This window comes from Martes martes (genome assembly GCF_963455335.1).
Source record: "Martes martes genome assembly, chromosome: 3".
In the NCBI taxonomy this organism is placed as follows: domain Eukaryota; kingdom Metazoa; phylum Chordata; class Mammalia; order Carnivora; family Mustelidae; genus Martes; species Martes martes.
In genome coordinates, this window is record NC_137890.1 from 154692870 (window position 1) to 154712248 (window position 19379).

Consider the following 19379-nt stretch of genomic DNA (forward strand, 5'->3'; position numbering starts at 1 on the left):
CGCTCTTATTAGTAAAAATCTCCTGACCGCCTTTGCCAGTCCGTTCGTGTGAAGAACATTAAACGCAATGCCCAGGGCTCCAAGCATAAAGCACAAACCAGAAGAGGAAGGAGTTGAGAATACAGTGAAGGGAGAAGCGATTAGGAAGAGACAAATGGGGAACATATGGTTTTTAGGACAACAGGGAAGAGGGCCACAATGTTAGCAGGGAGACAGCAGTTTGGTTCAAGGACTATTCATTAAGCACTAGGGGCTAAAGCTATGAAGGCCAAGAGCAGCTCCCACTGCTCAGCTTGTACTCTGGATGGCCAACATGCTGCGGTGAATGCTTAGGGAAGCTGCTGGATGGAAGCACCTACTAAGGTCAGAGGGGACTTCTGGGAAGAAAACGACCCACGAGTACCCATCACCCGCCTCACCGACCCAGCTGTACGTGGCTGTTAGAGAAAACCGGAGGCTCAGGGTGATTCACCCCTGGGGCCACCTCTACAGCAAGGATTGGCAAACAACGGCCCCTTTGCTGTTTTTGTCAATAAAGTTTTATTGCAACACAGCCGTGTCCACTGCTTACTGTCTTCTCTGACGGCTCTCGAGCTGCAACAGCAGAGGAATAGCTGTGATGGCACCCTTGGGGCCTGCAAGGACTACAGTATGCCGTGGGTGACCCTCACAGGGGTAGCTTGCTGACCCCAGTCCCAGAGCACCTTTTCCTTTGTAGCGGTTCTGAATGTTTCCTTGGCTGGCCACACTCTGTCCTTCCCCCGAGTATCCTGAGCACCCAGCTCCCTACCTTAATGTCACCAAAACTCTCAACAAGAGAAAACACAAACACATTCTGTACAAAGAAGTTGCATTACCAAGGGCAACATTCAAAACTTCCCTACACACCAAAAAAAACCCAAGACAAGTGGTTATTGTTCTAGGGCTGGATTTATGGTCGGTGAAGTTTAGAGAGCTGAAGTTTAACTGGGAACTTGGCAGCCTTTAAGGCAGAGAAGTCCTTGGGTCTCTGAGCACCTGCAAATCCCAATCTGCTTCCCCCAGCCACAGTTTTGTCCCCACGAGATCACCTTTTTTTTTTTTTTTTGAAGATTTTTATTTATTTACTTGACAGACAGAGATCACAAGTAGGCAGAGGCAGGCAGAGAGAGAGAGGAGGAAGCAGGCTCCCCGCTTGAGCAGAGAGCCCAATGCGGGGCTCGATCCCAGGACCCTGAGATCATGACCTGAGCCGAAGGCAGAGGCTTTAACCCACTGAGCCCCCCAGGGTGCCCTGTGAGCTCACCTTTGACATCATTAAAGCTCGCTTCTGAAAACCCTTCGCTCAGGTCAATCAGGGTCCCCTCGGACTTGCACCGAGGGAGACCGCTGGAGTTGGCAGCTCGGATCCGCTGAGCTGCCATCTCGAACTGTCTTCCCGGGGGTGGGACGGCTAAGGTTTCATCGCTCTTCCTCCAGGTACCCCCAGCACCTGCCGAAGCTCTTCTCAGGCAACCATGCCTCGGGATGGGGTCAACTTGGCAATGAGCTTCTTCCTGAAGGCGGGGGAGGAAAACACAAGAACGTCCCTTGAGCAAGTGAAACACGGGTTGAACAGTAATTTTATAGGAAATGGGAATCCTCTTTCTTCCAGAGGCTGTTCTTATAAAGACACTCGTCCCGGCCCAGGAGAGCAGAGTAGGGCTCCCTCCCTGGATTCTCTGGGCACCTTACGTCCATCTCATCGGTCCTGTCGGCACACGGAGCCAGCCCGCGTTTCCTGGCCTGCTGTCTGCACCCTGGGGCACAACGGGGTTTGGGACATTTATTCTAGCCCCTGGCCAGACTGCTCATCACAGTGAAAGAGGAAGACAAACAGGATCTGCACAGTCCACACAGCCAGTTTCAGGGTTTGGGAAAGAAGAAATCAATCCATCTGTCCTGACAGCGGCTGGTCCCATTCTTGGCACGGTTCCTGCTGTGGCTCCCACACCCGGGAGAGGAGCTCCCGGCACGGTGCCTCTTGTGGCCCCACCATGGCGGGGTCGGGGGGGATTGCTCCCTGCTCACACTCCCCTGAAATCCTCCCTGGATCCCTAACAAACAACAATCCCAAATAAAACACACACACAGCCATCTCTGCCTCGAAGTCACCCCTGGGTACCGTGCGCAGGTGAAGCCATGGTACACAGACTCAGCCAGCTGCCGGAGAAGTGTCTGTGCATGGAGCACACGAATCATGGCTCTAAGGCCTGTTTCTTTCTGGAAGGGGCACAAAGGAGGATTCTGGAGATTGCGACGTGACTGGCCATGGGCACACCCTCACCAGCCCACGGGCAGGAGCCAATTTCAAAGCAGCAAATTCCCCACGCCCTCCAAGGGAAACGGGAAAAGAGCAACTTGAGGGCAGGCGAATTTCACGCAATGGTAACAGGGCTCTCGGAACCTGGCTGCTCCTTGCCTGCGCTATCCAGAGACGGCTGGGAAGGTGGCCTCTGGCCCAGGTGCATCGCCTTCACTCGTCGGAGGGACCTGGAGGGCCCGGGGATCATCCATGGCCGCCCTTCCCCCACGCTCCGCACACAGCAGGCCAGGCTGAGCGCCCACCGTGCAGGGGGCACACCCAGCCTTGCCGCCCCACACCCCCCTTCGTGGGGACAGCCTGTGTTTAATGTTTAACTCCACCAAGGCTGTTTTTGTACTTGTCGTGTGGGACGACGTCCTGACTGATTTGTGCAAAGAATAAATATGATCCCTGTAAGGTGCATGGAACGAGGAGCAGGGCTCAATGACAGTCCACGCCCTCGCCTCCAGGTCCTCGGCAGTCCCGGGCCTGGCTCAGAATGACCCGCAGGACCGTGGCTCTGGGTTCTTTCCTTTTCTCCCACAGAATAGTGCCTTCCTCTGCAGAATGCTCTTGGAGGGAAGGTGGCACCGAGCTGGACGCAGAGACCGGCCCCCAGGCCAGAGACAGCCGGCACTGTAAGGCAAGCAAAGCCTACCTTGGGGCAGCGCAGCTCCAGAGAGAATGTCGTGAACATAAATCACTGAGACGAGAGAATGTGAAAATCCTTCTGACCTGAAAGACGAGTCTCACTTGCTGGAAATGGAACTCATATGTGGGGAGCGGGGCTCGGGAAGGACAGGTAGAAACAGCAGACAGACAGACACAGCCAAAGAAACTGTGGGTGGGGTCGGGGGAAAGCCCGTTAGCTGGGCTCCCCACCTGGTGCAGAGTTGCTCCGAGGACTGGGTGAGCGGGAGGGCAAGTGCTCTGGACCATACTTGAGCCAAAGGATGCTCTCCCCCTGCACATCCTCCCCCCCGACCCCACCCACGCACCCCTCGTTATGGAGTTCCTGTTCAGGACACACGGGCCCCAGCACAGGTCTGTTTGAGGAAAGGGGGCCCAGGCATCTCCCAGAAGAGTCCATTCTGACCAAGCTTCCAGACAGACCCAGAATAAGAAGGAGGAAGCACACCTGCCATCCCATCTCTTTTTCAATGTATATTAGTTGATTTTCCACTTGCGGCCACAAGAAATTATTTCATGGAGGGTTTAAAAGAAAAGCCGAAACGGGCACCGTCGTGAGACATTACTGCAAAGCAGTGCCTTCACTCCCATGCTGGTGCGGCCCCGAGGACTCCGAGGCTAACTGGGGGAGTCCCGGAGAGGTGGGTGGGATGCAGGTGCCCGTGGTGATGGGCTGGGAGCCCCTGGATGAGCCCCACCTCCCTCGGAGTCCTATAGGGGACATCGGTGGGGTCTGATTTAATCCAGGGTGGGGACAGTGGGAGCCAGTAGCTCACCGGAGGCTCAGCGCGCTCACTCACGCGGCTGCTACCGTGGGCGGGGGCATTGGTCCCATGGGGCTCAGGGCCCTGTGTGAGGCCCAGAATTGCCATTTTTCCTTCAGGGGTGTGGGGCTCCATCCTCGGACAAGGCCCGACCCTCGCCCCTGCCCTCGCCCCTTTACTTCACAACAAAGCGGGCAGCCCCCCCCCCCCCCCCCGCCGTGGGCAAGCCTGGCAGACTCTCCTCCTGGAACCTTCTCTGACCAGACACCATCAGGGTGAGAGCTCGCAGAGCAGCTCGTCACCTCCACCCTCGCCAGGGCCCAGCGTGCAGAGATGCCTGGGGGAACCCACCCAGGAGGCGGTAGCCAGCAAACCGCTCCATGCTCTACCCACTTGCTAACAGCCACTTCTTTCCAAACCCAGAGCGCACCGGGCCTTCACTGCCAGCGGCCGTGGAACCCGATTTCACCCGCTGCCCCTTCCATCGGGGGCCCTTGGCTCCCAAAGCTGTCCTTCCAGGTCACGTCACTGTCCCGTTCAAAACTGTGCAGGACAGCTCCCTGCTTTTAAATCAGCAAAGTTAGACGTCCCTGCCCCTTCAGAGCCCTCCACCACTCGGTTCCCACCTGCCCTTCCAGGCTTGTCACTGAACTCCACACCCAGGTGAGTCTGTGGCCACGCGTGGCCTGCTGCCTCTCCAGGGTGCCCCGTGCTGTTCAGTGCCTGCTCCCGGAACACATGCCCCTCACCTCTGCCTCCGGGAAACCGGTCCTCTCCCTCCACCCTCCTGCCCACAGGCCCGCAGGCTTCTCCGCTGACTCATGCGCCGGGCGCCGACCTGCAGTCCGTGTCCCCGAGCTCCAAGTTCAAGTCGCTGGGGCTCGCGGAGCAGGCCTCCTGAGTCAGTCCCTGCTGTATCAGAAAAGTCATGTCGGGGGAAATGACACAAGGCCTGATCAGATCTGTTTAATAAGGAGTTTGTGAAGATGCGGGACTTTATTTTACGGCACAGAATACGACTGCTAGCGATTACTGTATTTACATTTTACTACCTACCCAATGTAGTACCCACTAGTCCCCATTTTATTATTTTTGAATTACTTACTACTTTATTTTTGTTATTTTTCTATTTACATACGTGTTTTAAAATGCCTGCAATCAAACCAAAAAGCCCTAGGAAAGCAGTATTAGGGAACATTCATCACCCGCCTTCCCAGACACGGGTCAGGAACGTGTGCACACATTCCCCTCTGACTGGGAAAAGCTCAAAGGAGCCACAGGGTCAAATGCCCAAGCAGCTGAGCCCCCTCACAGGCCACGGAGACACGGCCAGGTTCTTGCTCAGCAAACATGTGACCCCTGGATCCCAGACCCAGCTCACTGAGGGTCTCCTTAAGACTGAGGGGCGTCCGTCCTGAACCTCCCAGGTCCAAACCCAGCTCGGGGGCTGCCCCAAGCCCCCTGCAGTCTTCACCACCTCAGTCACGGCTGAATGGCATGTTTACCCAGCCAAAAAAGCCCGGTCTCCCTCCCCGGCAGCCCAGTGAGAACATGACCTCCATTTGACCTCAACACCTCCACAATTACAGTAATCGGCTCCTTTCCACCAAGTCCACTGAGCCTGCCCCTCAGTGAGCAGTCAGAATGTTTTTACAAGTCAGGACTCTGCTCACAACCCTCCGAAAGTTTCTGAGCCCTGAGTGTGCTTACGGTGCCCTCAAGGCCTCCTATTATGGGTCCTCGCTTCTCCTGAAGTGCTTCCTCAGGGCCTTTGCACCTGTTATTTCCTCACCTGGGAGGCCCATGCCTAGGTATTCACCAGACCTGATCCCTCACTTCATTCAGGCCCTGCTTAAATGTCACCTAATGAACAGGGACAGGCATCTGCTACAGCAGCAACACCCCTAATTCCACCCTCTTTCCCTATTTTCCTTATCAACACCACCAATCCTGTGCTTTCCTGTGACCAGGCCAATTTCTCCAAGAGAATGTAAGCAAGCTCCGGGAGGCCACAGGACTTGCTCTGCTTCTGTCCCCGCTTCTGCTGTGAGACCTGCACTGACCACCAGTGATGAATTCTATTTTAATGAAGACAAAGGGGGTGCCCAGGTAGCACAGTCAGTTAAGCATCGGACTCTTGATTTCGGCTTGGGTCGCGATGTCAGAGTCATGGGATTGAGCCCCGCATTGGGGTCTATGCTCAGCGTGGAGTCTGCCCAGGGTTCTCTCTCCCACTCCCCCTGCTCCTTCTCTCTCTCTAAATAAATAAATAAAATATTAAAAAAAATTTTAAGACAAATGCTTCAGAGATATTTTGACAAGTACCCCTGGGATAATCTCTCTTGTCTTTTAAAGAGTCAAAATCCCCAGTGAATGTCTAGTGTCCCCTGATGGCCTTGTGACTCGATTATACAATGCAGGGTGAAATTTAGGAATTCTAGTCTGTTTTGGAAATCTAAACTACGCACTCCTAATCACTCATGGGCTCCCTGGGTGGCACTTCAGACGTGCCCGGATGGCCTGGCCTCCAAGTCCTGCCAACCTCTCCCAGGGCAGGTCACTTCTCCAGGACACCCTGCAGTTGCATGCACCCGTGCTCAGGGTGGCTGGCCCAGGACCTCTGGAGCTCTCTGAAGGGTGGGGGGATCCACTCCACCCCCCCTCATGCCCCCATCCTCCCCATGCCACGCCTGCACCCGGGAAGCCACTCTCTACCCCCTTGATAGAAGTCAGGTCTGGGAAGACAGGAGCGGCATAAAGCTTACTTGTGTCTGACTCACAACTAATGAGTTTTTCTTTGCTTGAGTATAAAGGCTGATTCATGAGGGGAGAAAAGAGCCTGGTCCTGGCTCCTCCCCAGGAACGAGGAGGCTGGCCTGCGAAGACAACAGTGTCGTACTCGCACAGAATTATTTTCAGACTCGGGAACCTACAAACAAGCCTTCAGCTGCCCGTGCCGACCCGCCCTTGCCTCGGCTTCCAGAATCACAGAACGGTCGTGTGGAGGCTAATCCGCCAGCGAGCCGCCCGAGAACGCTGGCAAACACAAGGCCACCAGGAGTAACCCACGAGCCTGAGCATCTGCGGGGTCCCTTACTCAGGGCCCCGGGGCGCAGTGACCCCCCCCCCAGGGTCCCCTGACCCAAAGGTGCAGGAGCAACAGGACGTGCTGCCTGCTCTGGGGTCCTCCCTGGCGAATTCAGTTCGCGCCTCCCCAGCGATGACTCATCCCCACATTTGATTTTTATTTCTGGAGTAAGAGTAGCGTGTTGATTGCATCAGATTTCCTCCGGGTTAAAAAGAAAGCATGAGTTTCAACCCGCTCTGGGTGATTTCAGTCACCAGACCTTCGACAGAAACTCCATTCCGTCTGCTCACCCTGTTCACTCTCCAAACGACAGTGAGCTCTGGAGAGTCGCAGTAATTCAGAGACACCATCCCCGGCTGACCCTGTCTCCCTGTCGGCGGCTGCCTGGAGCCCCAACACACTGGGGCTCTGATCCCCTGGGGCTGGCTGCAGAGAAGCCCACAGGCATGCCCATGAGCCCGTGGGGCCTGAGCTCTCTCATAGTCACTCTGAGGACACCATGAGGCGGGGCTGGCAGTGACCCGGCAAGGCCAGGCAGAGCCTCTGTCCGTCTGTCCACAAACATCCCCACCACCTCTAGCCCTCCGAGGCCAACAGCCCTGGAAGCCGATTGCTCAGTCTGCAAACCGGCTCCCTGGTTTTCTGCATCTTGACCCCTGACCCAACCGGTCTGGGCAAGAACCCAAGTGGAAGGCCAGCACGTGACCAGTGTCCCCTTTCCAGGTCTCTCTAGTGGGTAGGGACAGCCGGGGCTCTGGTTACGAGAGCCCAGCCCAGCGAAACCCAACCTCCTGCACCACAGTGGTGGAGGCTTCCGACGTCGGGAGTGTCATTTCTAGAACCCAGCCTGTGGGTACCCTCAGCACAAGACAATAACCCTCAGAAGAAGGCTGCCCCCTGCTGGGGGTGCAAGGAGCAGGCTCCACTGGAGAGGGCCCCAGGGAATTAGCATCACTTACCAGCACCCGGAGTGGGCTTCACTTCAAGTTCAACAACCAAGTGCAGTTGAGGGCAGTGGCCTGCTGCCATTCGGCCGCAGGCCAGCTGTGAGGATCACGCACCCCAGTCCTGAGTCCACCCAAGAACATGGGCATCTCCTAGGCAGCGGCCCTGTGGTCTCTGTGAAGACCCACAAGAACAGGGCTGGGTGCTCGGCAGGTGTGGTTGGGGAAGCCGGGCCTGAGACGACACTGAGAGCCTGAAGCTTGGAGAGTGAAGGATCCGGGCGCCGGACAATGGGTTGGGGACATGGCACACTCAAGCTCTTATCGGATCTTCCAAAGCTCAGGAACCATCACCCAGGGCGCCATGGGCAGTGTATGTGTGTGTGTGTGGGGGGGGGGGTGGTGCCAGTGCACATCTGCACTTCTAACTTGCTGTTTCTATCATCCCAGGAGGGAGGGCCGGGAAAGCCAGCAACACGGCGTGGTGTTTCACCGGCCAGTGACAGAGGGGACACTCTGGGTCTGGAGAGTCACTGGGCAGGCCTCCTCCCGCCAATGACCTGCCGCCCAGCTGGGGGACAGCTCCTTCTGGGGTTCAGATCCATCCCACTCCTTCCTTGGGTAAAAACTAGTCTCAGGCTCCTCTCTCCAGTCTGGGTAAGACAACCCAAACCCCCGGCTCATCCTGCCAGCCCTGTACACACTCACCCACCTGCTGACCACAGCTGCATCACACCTCCTTTTATCTTTCTAGCACTCTTGCCAAACCCAGCCGCTGTGCCTTCATCTGGCTCCAAAACCCTTCCCAGCCAGCTCCTGGGCTCTGCCGGCTCCCCTCCTCTGCACCCCTATTCCTGAAGACCCTACAGGGCTCCTACTGTCTCTCCCCATTAAAACCTGCCCATTTGAGAGGGACCCCCGTCCAACAGCGCCTTTGCCCATGGAATCCCATCTCTGTTCCGAGCTCGGCTCAGTGCTTGGCTCACGCTGTGTCTGATGCCACCTGCTGAACGGACCAATGTCCCGGCCAACTCATTCCCGAGCACCAGTGTGCACTGGGGCCCACCAACGGCGCAGTAGATGGAGGGCCCGGTCCCTGCCCTCCTGATCACGCAGCTGTTGGGCACATACAGGACACCGACAGCACGAGGAGAACGAGGGGGGTTCCACCACGTCTTCCTGGCAAGCACGAGACCCGAAGCCCACGGACCTCTTGGTCTGCCCATCACACCAGGGACGCTCTGATGGCGGCCCTTCATCCATCCCGTGACCCTGCTGTTGTTGACGGTTCAAAGAGTAACCCACGTGTGGCCCGCTGACTGCTCACCCAGGATGGGGTTCAAGAGGTCTGGTGGTTTGCGGTCTGCCCCCCGGAGTCACATGGGAAGGCCAGCCCACCGTGTGATGCAGCTGGTGGCAGACAGGCTGCGAGGGGGGTCTTGTGACCAGCCCAGATGAGAAATACTTACCAACCCCAGTCGCCAGCTGGTGACCAGGAGGAACGAGCGGTAATTATCTCTGAACTGTTCTAATCGCGAGAAGAGAAGCCCACTCACTGGGCTGGGGCTGCTGGTCAGGGGACAGGACTCCTGTACAACACACTCATCAAAACACCAGCACTCGAAGGGGCTGTGGTTTGTAAATGTTAGTCACGGATTCATTGTCTTCTTAAAAAATAAAATAAAAACCAAATGGGTACTTCTCTTTAGAGCAACACACTTTTTATAACTGAAGTTTATTTAAGAAAGTTATTTTAAAGAAGGCAGCTTTCTATTGCTTTAAAAAGGAAGCCAGTCTATCCTTTAAAAAGATCTCCCTTAGAGACACTGATATCTTTTCTAGTACACGTTACCTTAAAAAGCTTTGTGAAAGTTCATGTTAGGGGTGCCTGGGTGGCTCAGTCTGTTAAGCCTCTGCCTTCAGCTCAGGTCATGATCTGGGGATCCTGGGACTGAGCCTTGCATTGGGCTCTCTGCACAGCAGGGAGTCTGCTTTTCCCTCTCCCTCTCCCCTCCTCTGCTCGTGCTCTCTCTCAAATAGATAAACCTTAAAAAAACAAAACAAAAAAAAAGTTCATCTCAGATACGCCTCTGGGATGCGAAAACCTAGTCAGTGCTGCTCATTTTACAGATGAGTAAACTGAGGCTTATTTGGTTTTAGTGAGAGGGCTGTCCCCCTGAGGCTTGTTTCTGAGACTTGGATTAAAATGCCAGCTTCAGGGGCACCTGGGTGGCTCAGTGGGTTAAAGCCTCTCCCTTCGGCTCAGGTCATGATCCCAGGGTCCTGGGATCGAGCCCCCACATCGGGCTCTCTGCTCAGCGGGGAGCCTGCTTCTCCCTCTCTCTCTGTCTGCCTCTCTGCCTACTTGTGATCTCTGTTAAATAAATAAATAAAATCTTTAAAAAAAAAATGCCAGCTTCAGCCAAGGAGAGACGGGACGCGGCTTCCAGTCGTGCAGGGCCGGTCCGACTGACCATGCTCGCTGATGACACACAGACGCCGTGTCTGAGGCTCGAGTTCAAGGCAGGACTTTCCTATCCTGAAGACATGGCAGCAGGCATGGGCGCCAAAAGGGTCCCGTGGGGATGAGTACGCTGTTTGCACGACTCCACGGTGGCAGAACGGGGCCAAGCCCACCAAAGAGCCCACCTGGAAAACAGCCCCCAGTGCACGCGGACGCCGGACAGACCGGTGCAGGACATTCCTGCCACTAACCGACAAACACGGGCTGCCTGATGGGAAGGGGCGTGAGAAGGGAACGTCAACACAGACGGTTTCATGAATGGGGCAACTCCGAACGGGCCAGCAGCCGGAGGACAGCCTGATCCCTGCTCCTCCCAGCAGGAGCCAGATTCTTGCGGCTGTGGGTGACCCGGTGGTAGGACCATCTTCATAACTCATCTTCCTCAGCGCTTCGGATTACGCTCTTAGCACGACTTTCCAGCAGAGGGTGAAGCACTGCCAAACGCTTTCCTGGGAAGTTGCAGCAATTCGGGCTCTGGGCAGCGGTGAGTGTTCATCAACCCCCCCGCCCCCCACCCTCGAGCAGTTCATGGAAAGCCTAGCTAAACAGGACAAGCGGCGAACAGAATACCGAAGTTCAAATTCATATTCCTGGGACCGTGACAGTCAGAAAAATCTTGAACCTACTACTTCTTACTTCCTGCTTTAGGACTACTATTTTGTATCCTTTGCTCAACGAGAGTCTAACATTTCATCCTCTCTGTTGCCACTGTCTTCCCCATTGTCGCTCGCACACACTCAGATCCACTTCCCAACTGGTGGCCAAGTCTCAATTCGGCAGCCATATCCACCTTCCCTTTGTGATTTTGCCTTGAAACACAGAGAGGTCTGCCTCCATGAAAAATCTGATAAACATTCCCATCTATTCTCCTTAACTTAAAAAAAGTGGTCTGTCTACTGACACTAATGGACAAAATTTATTTTGCTGCCCGGTGAGGAACTTTATGAAATTCATTACCAAACGGCTAAGCGATCGCTCCTGTCGCGTCCCGAATAATTCATTCCCTCCCGACTGATGTGATGTCATCATCTCTGTGCATTCTGAATGTGTGCAGACGCTGGGGTCTGAAGCTGGTCTATTCTGTGCCACTAGTCTGCATATTTTTAGAACCACATCAGCCTTTTGTACTATGGTAGTCTGATCACGCGTGGTTACCTGGAAGGACTCGCACTTTGATATTTCGAAGTCTCCCATCAGCTATTTTTACCTATTTTTTCCCTTTAAATGAACTTTAAAATAATTTAATAAGATGTCTTCCCACCTCGTCATTCCCCCACAAAGAGAACCCCACTGGGATTCTGTTGGCATGGCACTGGTAAGAAGTGACACCTTTATGTATTTTATTCTTTCCTTCCAGACACATGGTCGGGCTCATTTATTTAAAAATGAGTCCCAGGGCAGCGTAAATCAAAGAGAGGCAAACTCTTTCTGTAAAGGAACAGAGAATAAATTAAACTTTGGGGACCACACATTCTCTGTCACAAAGACTCAACTCTGCCCTCAAATCCAGGCAATTCTGCCACTAATGTGAGTTGATCTGACCCCTTCTCTCTATTATCTGCTTCTATCTGAGCACTTTCTCTCTGCCCTGACTCACTGCAGCAGTCTCCCACCTGGTCTCCCAAATCCCATTCCCTTCACCCCCGAGCCCTCAGCCCCAAACACACATAGCTAAGCGACCTTCCTTAGAACAGCTGGGGGCCTCTTCACAAATTAAGTCTCTCCAGCGGCATCTCCCTGCACTTAGAATAAATCTGTCCGACCTACTGGGACTCCATGAAATTTAGTCTCCTTACCAGGACTGGATGATCTGGCCCCGCCCAGCCCTCCATGACCTTGTTTCCTTCTTGGTACATTCATTTTCCAAGTGTACCTCCTTTCTGCCCCAGGACCCTTGCACTCAGTTCCCTCTGGCAGACAAGCTCTGTCCCTGCAAACTTCACTTTGCTGACTGCTTTTTCCACTCGGGTCTTGCTCACTGCTTCAGAAAGGCCCAGCTAACCACTCACCACTGCAGCTACACTCACCCTAACCTCTGTATGCCCGACTGTCCGCTCCCACAAGAGGAAGGGACAACAGTATTGAGGGTTCACACAACAGACGATGCCCACACACAGTGCAAAGGGCCTGGGGCACAGTCAATGGTCCACAGAGGTAAGAAGTGATGCTGTCGTCATGACCCAGTACCCACACAAGCCTTGTACTTTCCATCAGCAAGTGCTCTGAATTTGTGTGGAACACATCTTTTTTTTTTTTTTTTAATATGGCCTTGCTGCTTCCTAACTGCACCATCATGGTCCAGAACGCTGCGATTTTGCCGCGGCAAAGACTGCACCTAGCTGGGTTCACATGTGCTTTATCAAATGAGCCAGTGTAATTTCTCTGTAAGCCACTGATCGCTTCGGGAACTTTATCTCCATTGCATAACCGCAGGTTCCATGGAATGAAGGTTTGATGGTACTCGCTGCACCGTATTTCCACGGTTAGAGTGACTTCAGGCCCAACCGTGGGTCTGGGTTCTAGGATAACACAGCAAGTCATGCATAGGAACAAATGTCTTCTAGTGAAAACCTAAATGCCACCAGGCCAAGGAGGAGTGATGCTGTGGAGCCTTCTGTGTTCCCATTTTTCTAATACTCTCTGTAAGGAGCCTGAACCACGGAACCACCCCTGTGAGGCATGGCTCCCCTCTGTGCCTACAAATGTGACCTTATTTGGAAATAGGATCTTTGTGGATGATCAAGTTCAGATGAAGTGATTAGGGTGGGCCCCCTGTCCATTGCGACTGGGGTCCTTACAAAAAGGGGAAATTTGGGCACAGAGGGGAGACCATGTGAGGACACAGGGAGAAAGCAGCCGTCCACATACCAAGGAGAGAGGCCTTGAACCACAGCCTCAGAGGGAACCAGCCCTAAGGACACCAAGATCCCGGACATCTGGCCTCTAGAACCGTGAGAGTGAATTTCTGTTGTTTTCAGCCACCCAGTTTGTGGTACTTTGCTTTGGTGTCCCCAGGAAGATAAACACCTCCAGCCTCTCTCTCCTTGTGTCTCTCTATCTCTGTCACACCTAATACAACTGAACGCCAAGAAACAAACATAAGGCCCCAAACGAGAGAGTTACGGACCCTACTGAAAAATGTGACCTTGCCTCCACACTTCCAGAACATTCCAGGATCCCAAACTACCAGGCCATCGCTGATGACCGCTCACTGCACACTCCTGAAGAAGTCTGATGTCGGCAGGCAACGGGTAACTAAACTTCTACATCCTAAATATTATTGTAAAATTCCTGCCAAGTGACCCCAGGGCCCTTGCAAAGGCATTTCTTAGCAGCGACCAAGTTAACTGGGGCTTTGGAACAAGCTGCTCACATCGAGACACTGGAGGTGTCTGGGCATCACGGTTAACCAAGAACACGCTTGGACCACTGGAAAACAGGAGGCGAGGGAAGAAATAGCAGGGTGGAGTGGAATGATGGCCCCTCGGCCACGGGAAAGGTCAGGGGAGACTGCCCCCCTGCCCCGGATGCCACCCACAGAGCTGGCGGCCAGTGTCAAGTGCCTTCTGGGGGCCCGGCCAGTCTGGAGCAGTGCACGCGCCAACTGAGACAACATTCAGGAGAACAAGTCAACTCCCCAGGGAGTCACAGTGCTGAAACCAAACAGGAAGGCAAAAGCCCGGACAGAAATTTTCAGCAGCTGCTAGGAGCCCAGCAGAACAGCAGCTGAGGGCGAGAGATAAGGCAGCAGAAGCCACGGGCGCTCCCCCCAGAGATACGGAGCTGGACGAGGCAGGGGAGCCCAGCTGACCCTGGACGGTGGCAAAGATGCTCCGGGGCCTAGAGGTCCACGGTGCCTGGCGGGCCACGCGGCCCCAGCAGCTCGGCACTCAGGGTTTGCATGTCTTCTGGCCCAGACTTGATCTCACCATTACTGATGCATCCAAAGAAAGTAATTTGGAAAAAGACCAGGGAAAGGCTGTTCTGGTGAGCTAATCTGCCCTTGCCTTTTCCCTGGAGGCCTCCCTCACTGCAGCCTGGGAGATAAGCAGGTCCCTTCCTGCCCTCTCTCAGAGCAAGACTGCAGTGTGCACGCTGCCCCCCAGCCTCCACACGCAAGCCCTGCTGAGTCCTGGCTTGGTCTTCTGCCACGGGCCGTGGTCTCCTCACCTGGTGCTGGGGAAACTATGAAGTGATCACCCCGTCTTCCTCCTCCTTGGCCTCGGACCACAGTTGGGGACTGAACTGCAGAAACGGCCTAGCACAAAGGAAGAAACACAGGGCCCTAGGGTCGATCTGGGCATATACGCCAGGTCTAGCTGTGTGCTCTTGGCCAAGTTACCTAGCCTCTCTGAGTCTCTGTCACCTGCAGGAGCAAACCTACCCTGCGAGATGAGCACACAGCAGGTACTCAAAGACTATCGTTCCTCACGGTCTCCCCCGGAGAATGAAGACAAGTGGGCACAGCACTGGTGTCCCCAGACAGCTCTGAACCAGGGACTCCAATTCCTGGTCTCCTACAAACCACAAATTCTCTGCACTTGCACTTGGTGACGTCAGCATTTATTCAAAACCGAAGTCACCATATTCTCACCTTGGATGACCTCCCCTTTAATCCCTGGTGTCCCTGAGCCTGAAACTGCTCAGTCTGGGCAAGTCACTCAGCTTCCCGGTGCCTCCAGCTCCTCTCTATAAAAGGGGGACAATACTACCCACCGCCTCCGGGTGAGTGGATAAAACCTGCTCCTACGTGCCCAGTGCCAGCCCCCCCCCCCCACCGAGCTCGGGGTCCCAAGTCTAGGTACATTAACTCTCGGATGGGATCGCGCTCTGTCCCGCGCACGGTAGGACGCTCACCAGCACCCCTGGTATCTCCCCACCAGAAGCCAGGGTTGTCACGTGCGCCCACATGCCTGTGCCCCAAAGGGCTCCCGCAGCAGCATGTCCCAGTCCAGAGACGTGTCCACACTCTCATGTGACCCTGACGTGCAGACAGGACGGGTACTGCCACACGGCCTGCACCTGGGCACCCACCCACCCAAGAATCGCCAGCAGTCCCCCCACGTGGACCCCAGACCCCATTCCCCTAGCCTCAACTGCCAACAGTGGGTCCCCCGCCTGGCCTCCTCCAGGCCCAAGCAAACTCTACCTGTAAGAACCCGATCCTTCTCCAACACCCTCTGAACCCTCAGCTACATGCGTCATTACTGGGAAAAAATCTGCCCTATTTCAACCCCCGAGATACCACCTTCATCCCCACCATCCCCCACCCGGCCTCTCAACTGTGACAGTCCTCATGTCTGCCACTGTCTGCCTCGGTCTAACCTCTGACACTGTCTGCCTCGGTCTAACCTCTGACACTCAGCAGGTGTGCTGTTTCCCTTGCCTGAAAAGTTGTCTCCCTGCCTCTGCTAGCCAAACCCTTCAATCAATGGTCCGTAAACCGCTCTGCCGTCACTGACCCCCCTCCCCAGTCCTCGTCACGAAGGCCCCCGGAAGCAGCAGCACTTTCTGGGTGTTGCACACCAGCCTTGCACACCCACAACACTAAACTCTTAGAGGTGAAGTTCTTCCCAGCCTTGCACACCCACAACACTAAACTCTTAGAGGTGAAGTTCTTCCATAGCCATGCACAAGATACACACAGGACTCCTGAAATGACGGCTCCCCCACAGGATGCAGACCTGAATGCCCAGGCGAGGGGAGCTCTGCTAATCAGTGGGCAGCTCCATCTTAACACTTGGACCCTGAAAAGATCAACGTGTGTCCTAAGAGGTAAGTGACCCAGTGGGCCCCAGCAGGGCAGACTGTGCAGCCTCAGGAATCCAGGGACCCTGTCCTGCTGCGGTTATGGCCATGTGCAGACGCCTTGTCATCTGCGGGCAGGAGAGAACGAGGCAAGCGTCCCCGGGTATGAGTGTGAACTGAACCAGACTGTCTGAAAAGAGTCGACAGCTGGGAGAACTGTATCAGGATGACCCCGCAGCACACCTCGATTCATCGTTAGAAGCAGGACACACTCTTCAGGTCTCTGCGGAAACCCCAGGCAACAGTGAGGTCAACTCGAGGCAGGTCTGTAACCCAGGCAGAGGCTCACCTGGCCAGCACGGCTCGCACCGTGTGCACACTCCCAACCCCACCCGGCCCACTGCCCGGGCCCCACAGCCCACGCTGTCCCGTGCCTCCTGGTGGTGCCCTGGGCTCAGCGAGGCTGGAACACGGCGGGTGAGGCTAGAACAAATCACCACATTACAGAGGCCTTTAAAGATCCCAGTTCTAGAGGCTGGCGGTCTTTTGTAAGCAAGGTGTCAGGAGGCCACGTGCTCTCACACGCTCTGGAGAAGACTCTGTTCCAGGCCTCCCTCCTGGCACAAGGGGTCACGGGAAAGCCCTGCCTCTCCTCGGCTTACGGGTGCTTCAATCTCCGCTTCGGCAACCCGGCAGCCTTCTTCCCCATCTGCACATGGCTGACGTCTAAGGACACCACTCCTGGGATCGGCACCCAACTCCCGCACGACCTCCTCCGAACTGAACAGGTCACCTCTACAAGGACCGTTATTTCCAACAAGTTCACATTTCGAGGTTCCTGATGGACATGCCATTGGAGGGACACTTGTGGGCCCTGTACATCAAGGAACATGGTTAGAGATGGGCCCTTGGGCTGGCTCCTGTTCCAGCAGTGCATGGGCACCCGGGTCCAGCAGGCTGGGAAGGTGACAGAGGAAATCTGTGTGTAGCTTGGGATCAGGCCAGGCTTCATGCTCTCAGGTTCGCTGCGAGTGAGAGCAGGAGCCCATTTTCCTAGTGAAGGAAATTCACATGCCCCACTCAGATGTGAGGCATAAACCCATCTTGGAGCTTTCTTTATGTAAGATACACATGTTTGAGAACACAATAGAAGGTGACACTTGAGAGGTTAACTTTGGCTTCTGCCTCGGCTCCCATGAAAGGAACTTTACGGAGCCCACTCCCAACCGGCAAACACAGCCCATTCTGACGACCACCTGTCTGGCAAACTGGGTCATCCAGCCCGGTCCTTGGTCCCTGGGCTGTGCTGTGATCCAGGGGGTACCGCGGGACCCGTCTGCAGAGGCCAAGGAACATTCCCACTGTCCTTGTGTCTCCTGCAGCCAGCTATCCCTGGGGGTCCCATGTGAGACCATGCTAGGGCCCCCGGGAAGCTGCCAGGGGATGTCCAAGCTCCTTAAACCAGTAAGCGTCAGAGTCGATGCCACATCTGCAGTCACCAGCCCTGGCGCCCCGGGGCTCCCCTACAATAGGATCTAAACACTTGCCTGTGGCTATACTTAATTGTGTGCCTCTCCAGCCAGGCTGTCCTTCTGGGGCAGCAAGGACAGTGCCCTTCCGTGGCCACTGCAGTGCTCTGCACACAGTAACCATCACTCAGCGAATATCTGAACCAGTGAAGGGCATGTGGGCGGTCCCAGCCTCACCGTTCAGGAATGTGGCTGCTTCTCCAAAGCAAGACTTCTTACGTTCACAGCCTTCCCAACGTCTGTCTAATGCAGAATGCTGTTCTGAAAACAATAAAGTTATGAGGGGACGGGGAGGGGCATTATCTTCCTTAAGTCAACCAAGTAGGTACAGGGCATCTGCTCCATTTCAGGGTAGCTGCTCCAAGAACACAGCACAAAGAAGATGTTTCCTGCTCGGAGCTGGCTCCCAGAAATGCTGAGGACAAGGACGTGAGCCACAACAGAAGTCTTACTACAGGTAATACGTATAACCACGCCCACATGGCCAGCTAAACAGTCTGTCCTCCAAGAGACACATTAAATCCTGACTCCTGGCATCCTTGAATTTGACAATGGGAAACAGGGTCTTTGCAGATGTGATCAAGTTAAAGTTTATTCTGGATGACGGCGGGCCCTAGATCCAACCACAGGTGTCCCTATGAGAGAAAGGAAATCTGGACCTAAGAGACCCAGACACACACAGAGGCCAGGTGGCCACGTGAAGACAAAAGACAGATCAGAGACACAGCTGCCAGCCAAGGATCAGCAAGACTGTGGGGAAACTGCCAGACACGAGAACGGGCAAGGATGGGTTCTTCCCGAGGAAACGTGGCTCTGTGGCCTCCAGGCTAAATGAATGAATTTCTGTTGTTTTAAGCCCTGCAGTTTGTGGTCATGGCCCCAAGGCCCTGGGAAACCAGCACACACATCTGCTGGACACTATGTGTGCATCAGGCACGCTCTCGGTGCTCTCCATGTACTCGTTTCCTGAGACTGACAATTACTGCCTCCATCGTGCAGTCGAGAAACTGAGGTTCAGAGAAACCAAGCAACTGGGCCAAGGTCTCTAGCTCCGGGGAGGCAGGGCCCACAGAGCGAGCCTGTGCGGAGCCCGGCATGAGCCAAGCACAAGGACTGGAGGGGTCAGCTCACTTCTAGACAATTCCAAGAACATGAGCTGTCTTTCCACCTGCCCCACTGGGCAGACAGCAGCCCAGCGGCTGGAGACCAGAGCAGGATCCCCAACGTCCTGCTGTTGTGGTTCAGCAAATAGGATGGTCAGATGGTTGCTCCCATTTTTTCTTTATTTCTTTTTAAAAAATTTCTTTCCTTTTTCTTTTTAATCAAAGCATACATTAGCAAACCTCTCGTGAATTATTCTCTGTCTCTCCATGCAGCCTGTGCTACAAGTCTGCACCAGGCACAGATAAAATGAGACTTCAACTGACCTGACAGTTTCTTAGGGGAGAGAATTCACCAGAGGCTCTGGAAGCCAGGTCCACACCCCTCTAGTCATTCACGGCTTGTTTTCTCAGCTGTTCTGATGGAGACACAAGGAGAGGCGCTTGGCCAGGGAGCAGGTGACCTGGAGCCAAGGGGAGCTGGGAGAAGCTTTTCTTCTGCCTCCAACTAAACATAAAAGATACCAGAGGACGATTGTTGCATACAGAGGCTACAAAAGAGGATCGGGAGAAGAAAGAAACCACTCCAGAGTAGAAAGGGCACCGCCAAGAAGGTCTCTGTGCTAAGTCGGCTTTGTTTGTCATGGTTCATGCCCAGACGCCGGGCTG

General features: G+C 54.7%; 1 protein-coding gene across 1 annotated transcript in view; it reads right to left on the reverse strand.

The window, feature by feature from the left end:
• Nucleotides 1-19379, reverse strand: part of SH3BP4 (SH3 domain binding protein 4) — an 82536-nt gene that overhangs the window by 15390 nt on the left and 47767 nt on the right. Inside the window, exon 3 of the mRNA XM_080797855.1 lies at nucleotides 1286-1535. Within this exon, the coding sequence (XP_080653981.1) occupies nucleotides 1286-1403 (118 nt within the window). The 5' untranslated portion in view covers nucleotides 1404-1535. The remainder of the gene's footprint in view (nucleotides 1-1285; nucleotides 1536-19379) is intronic.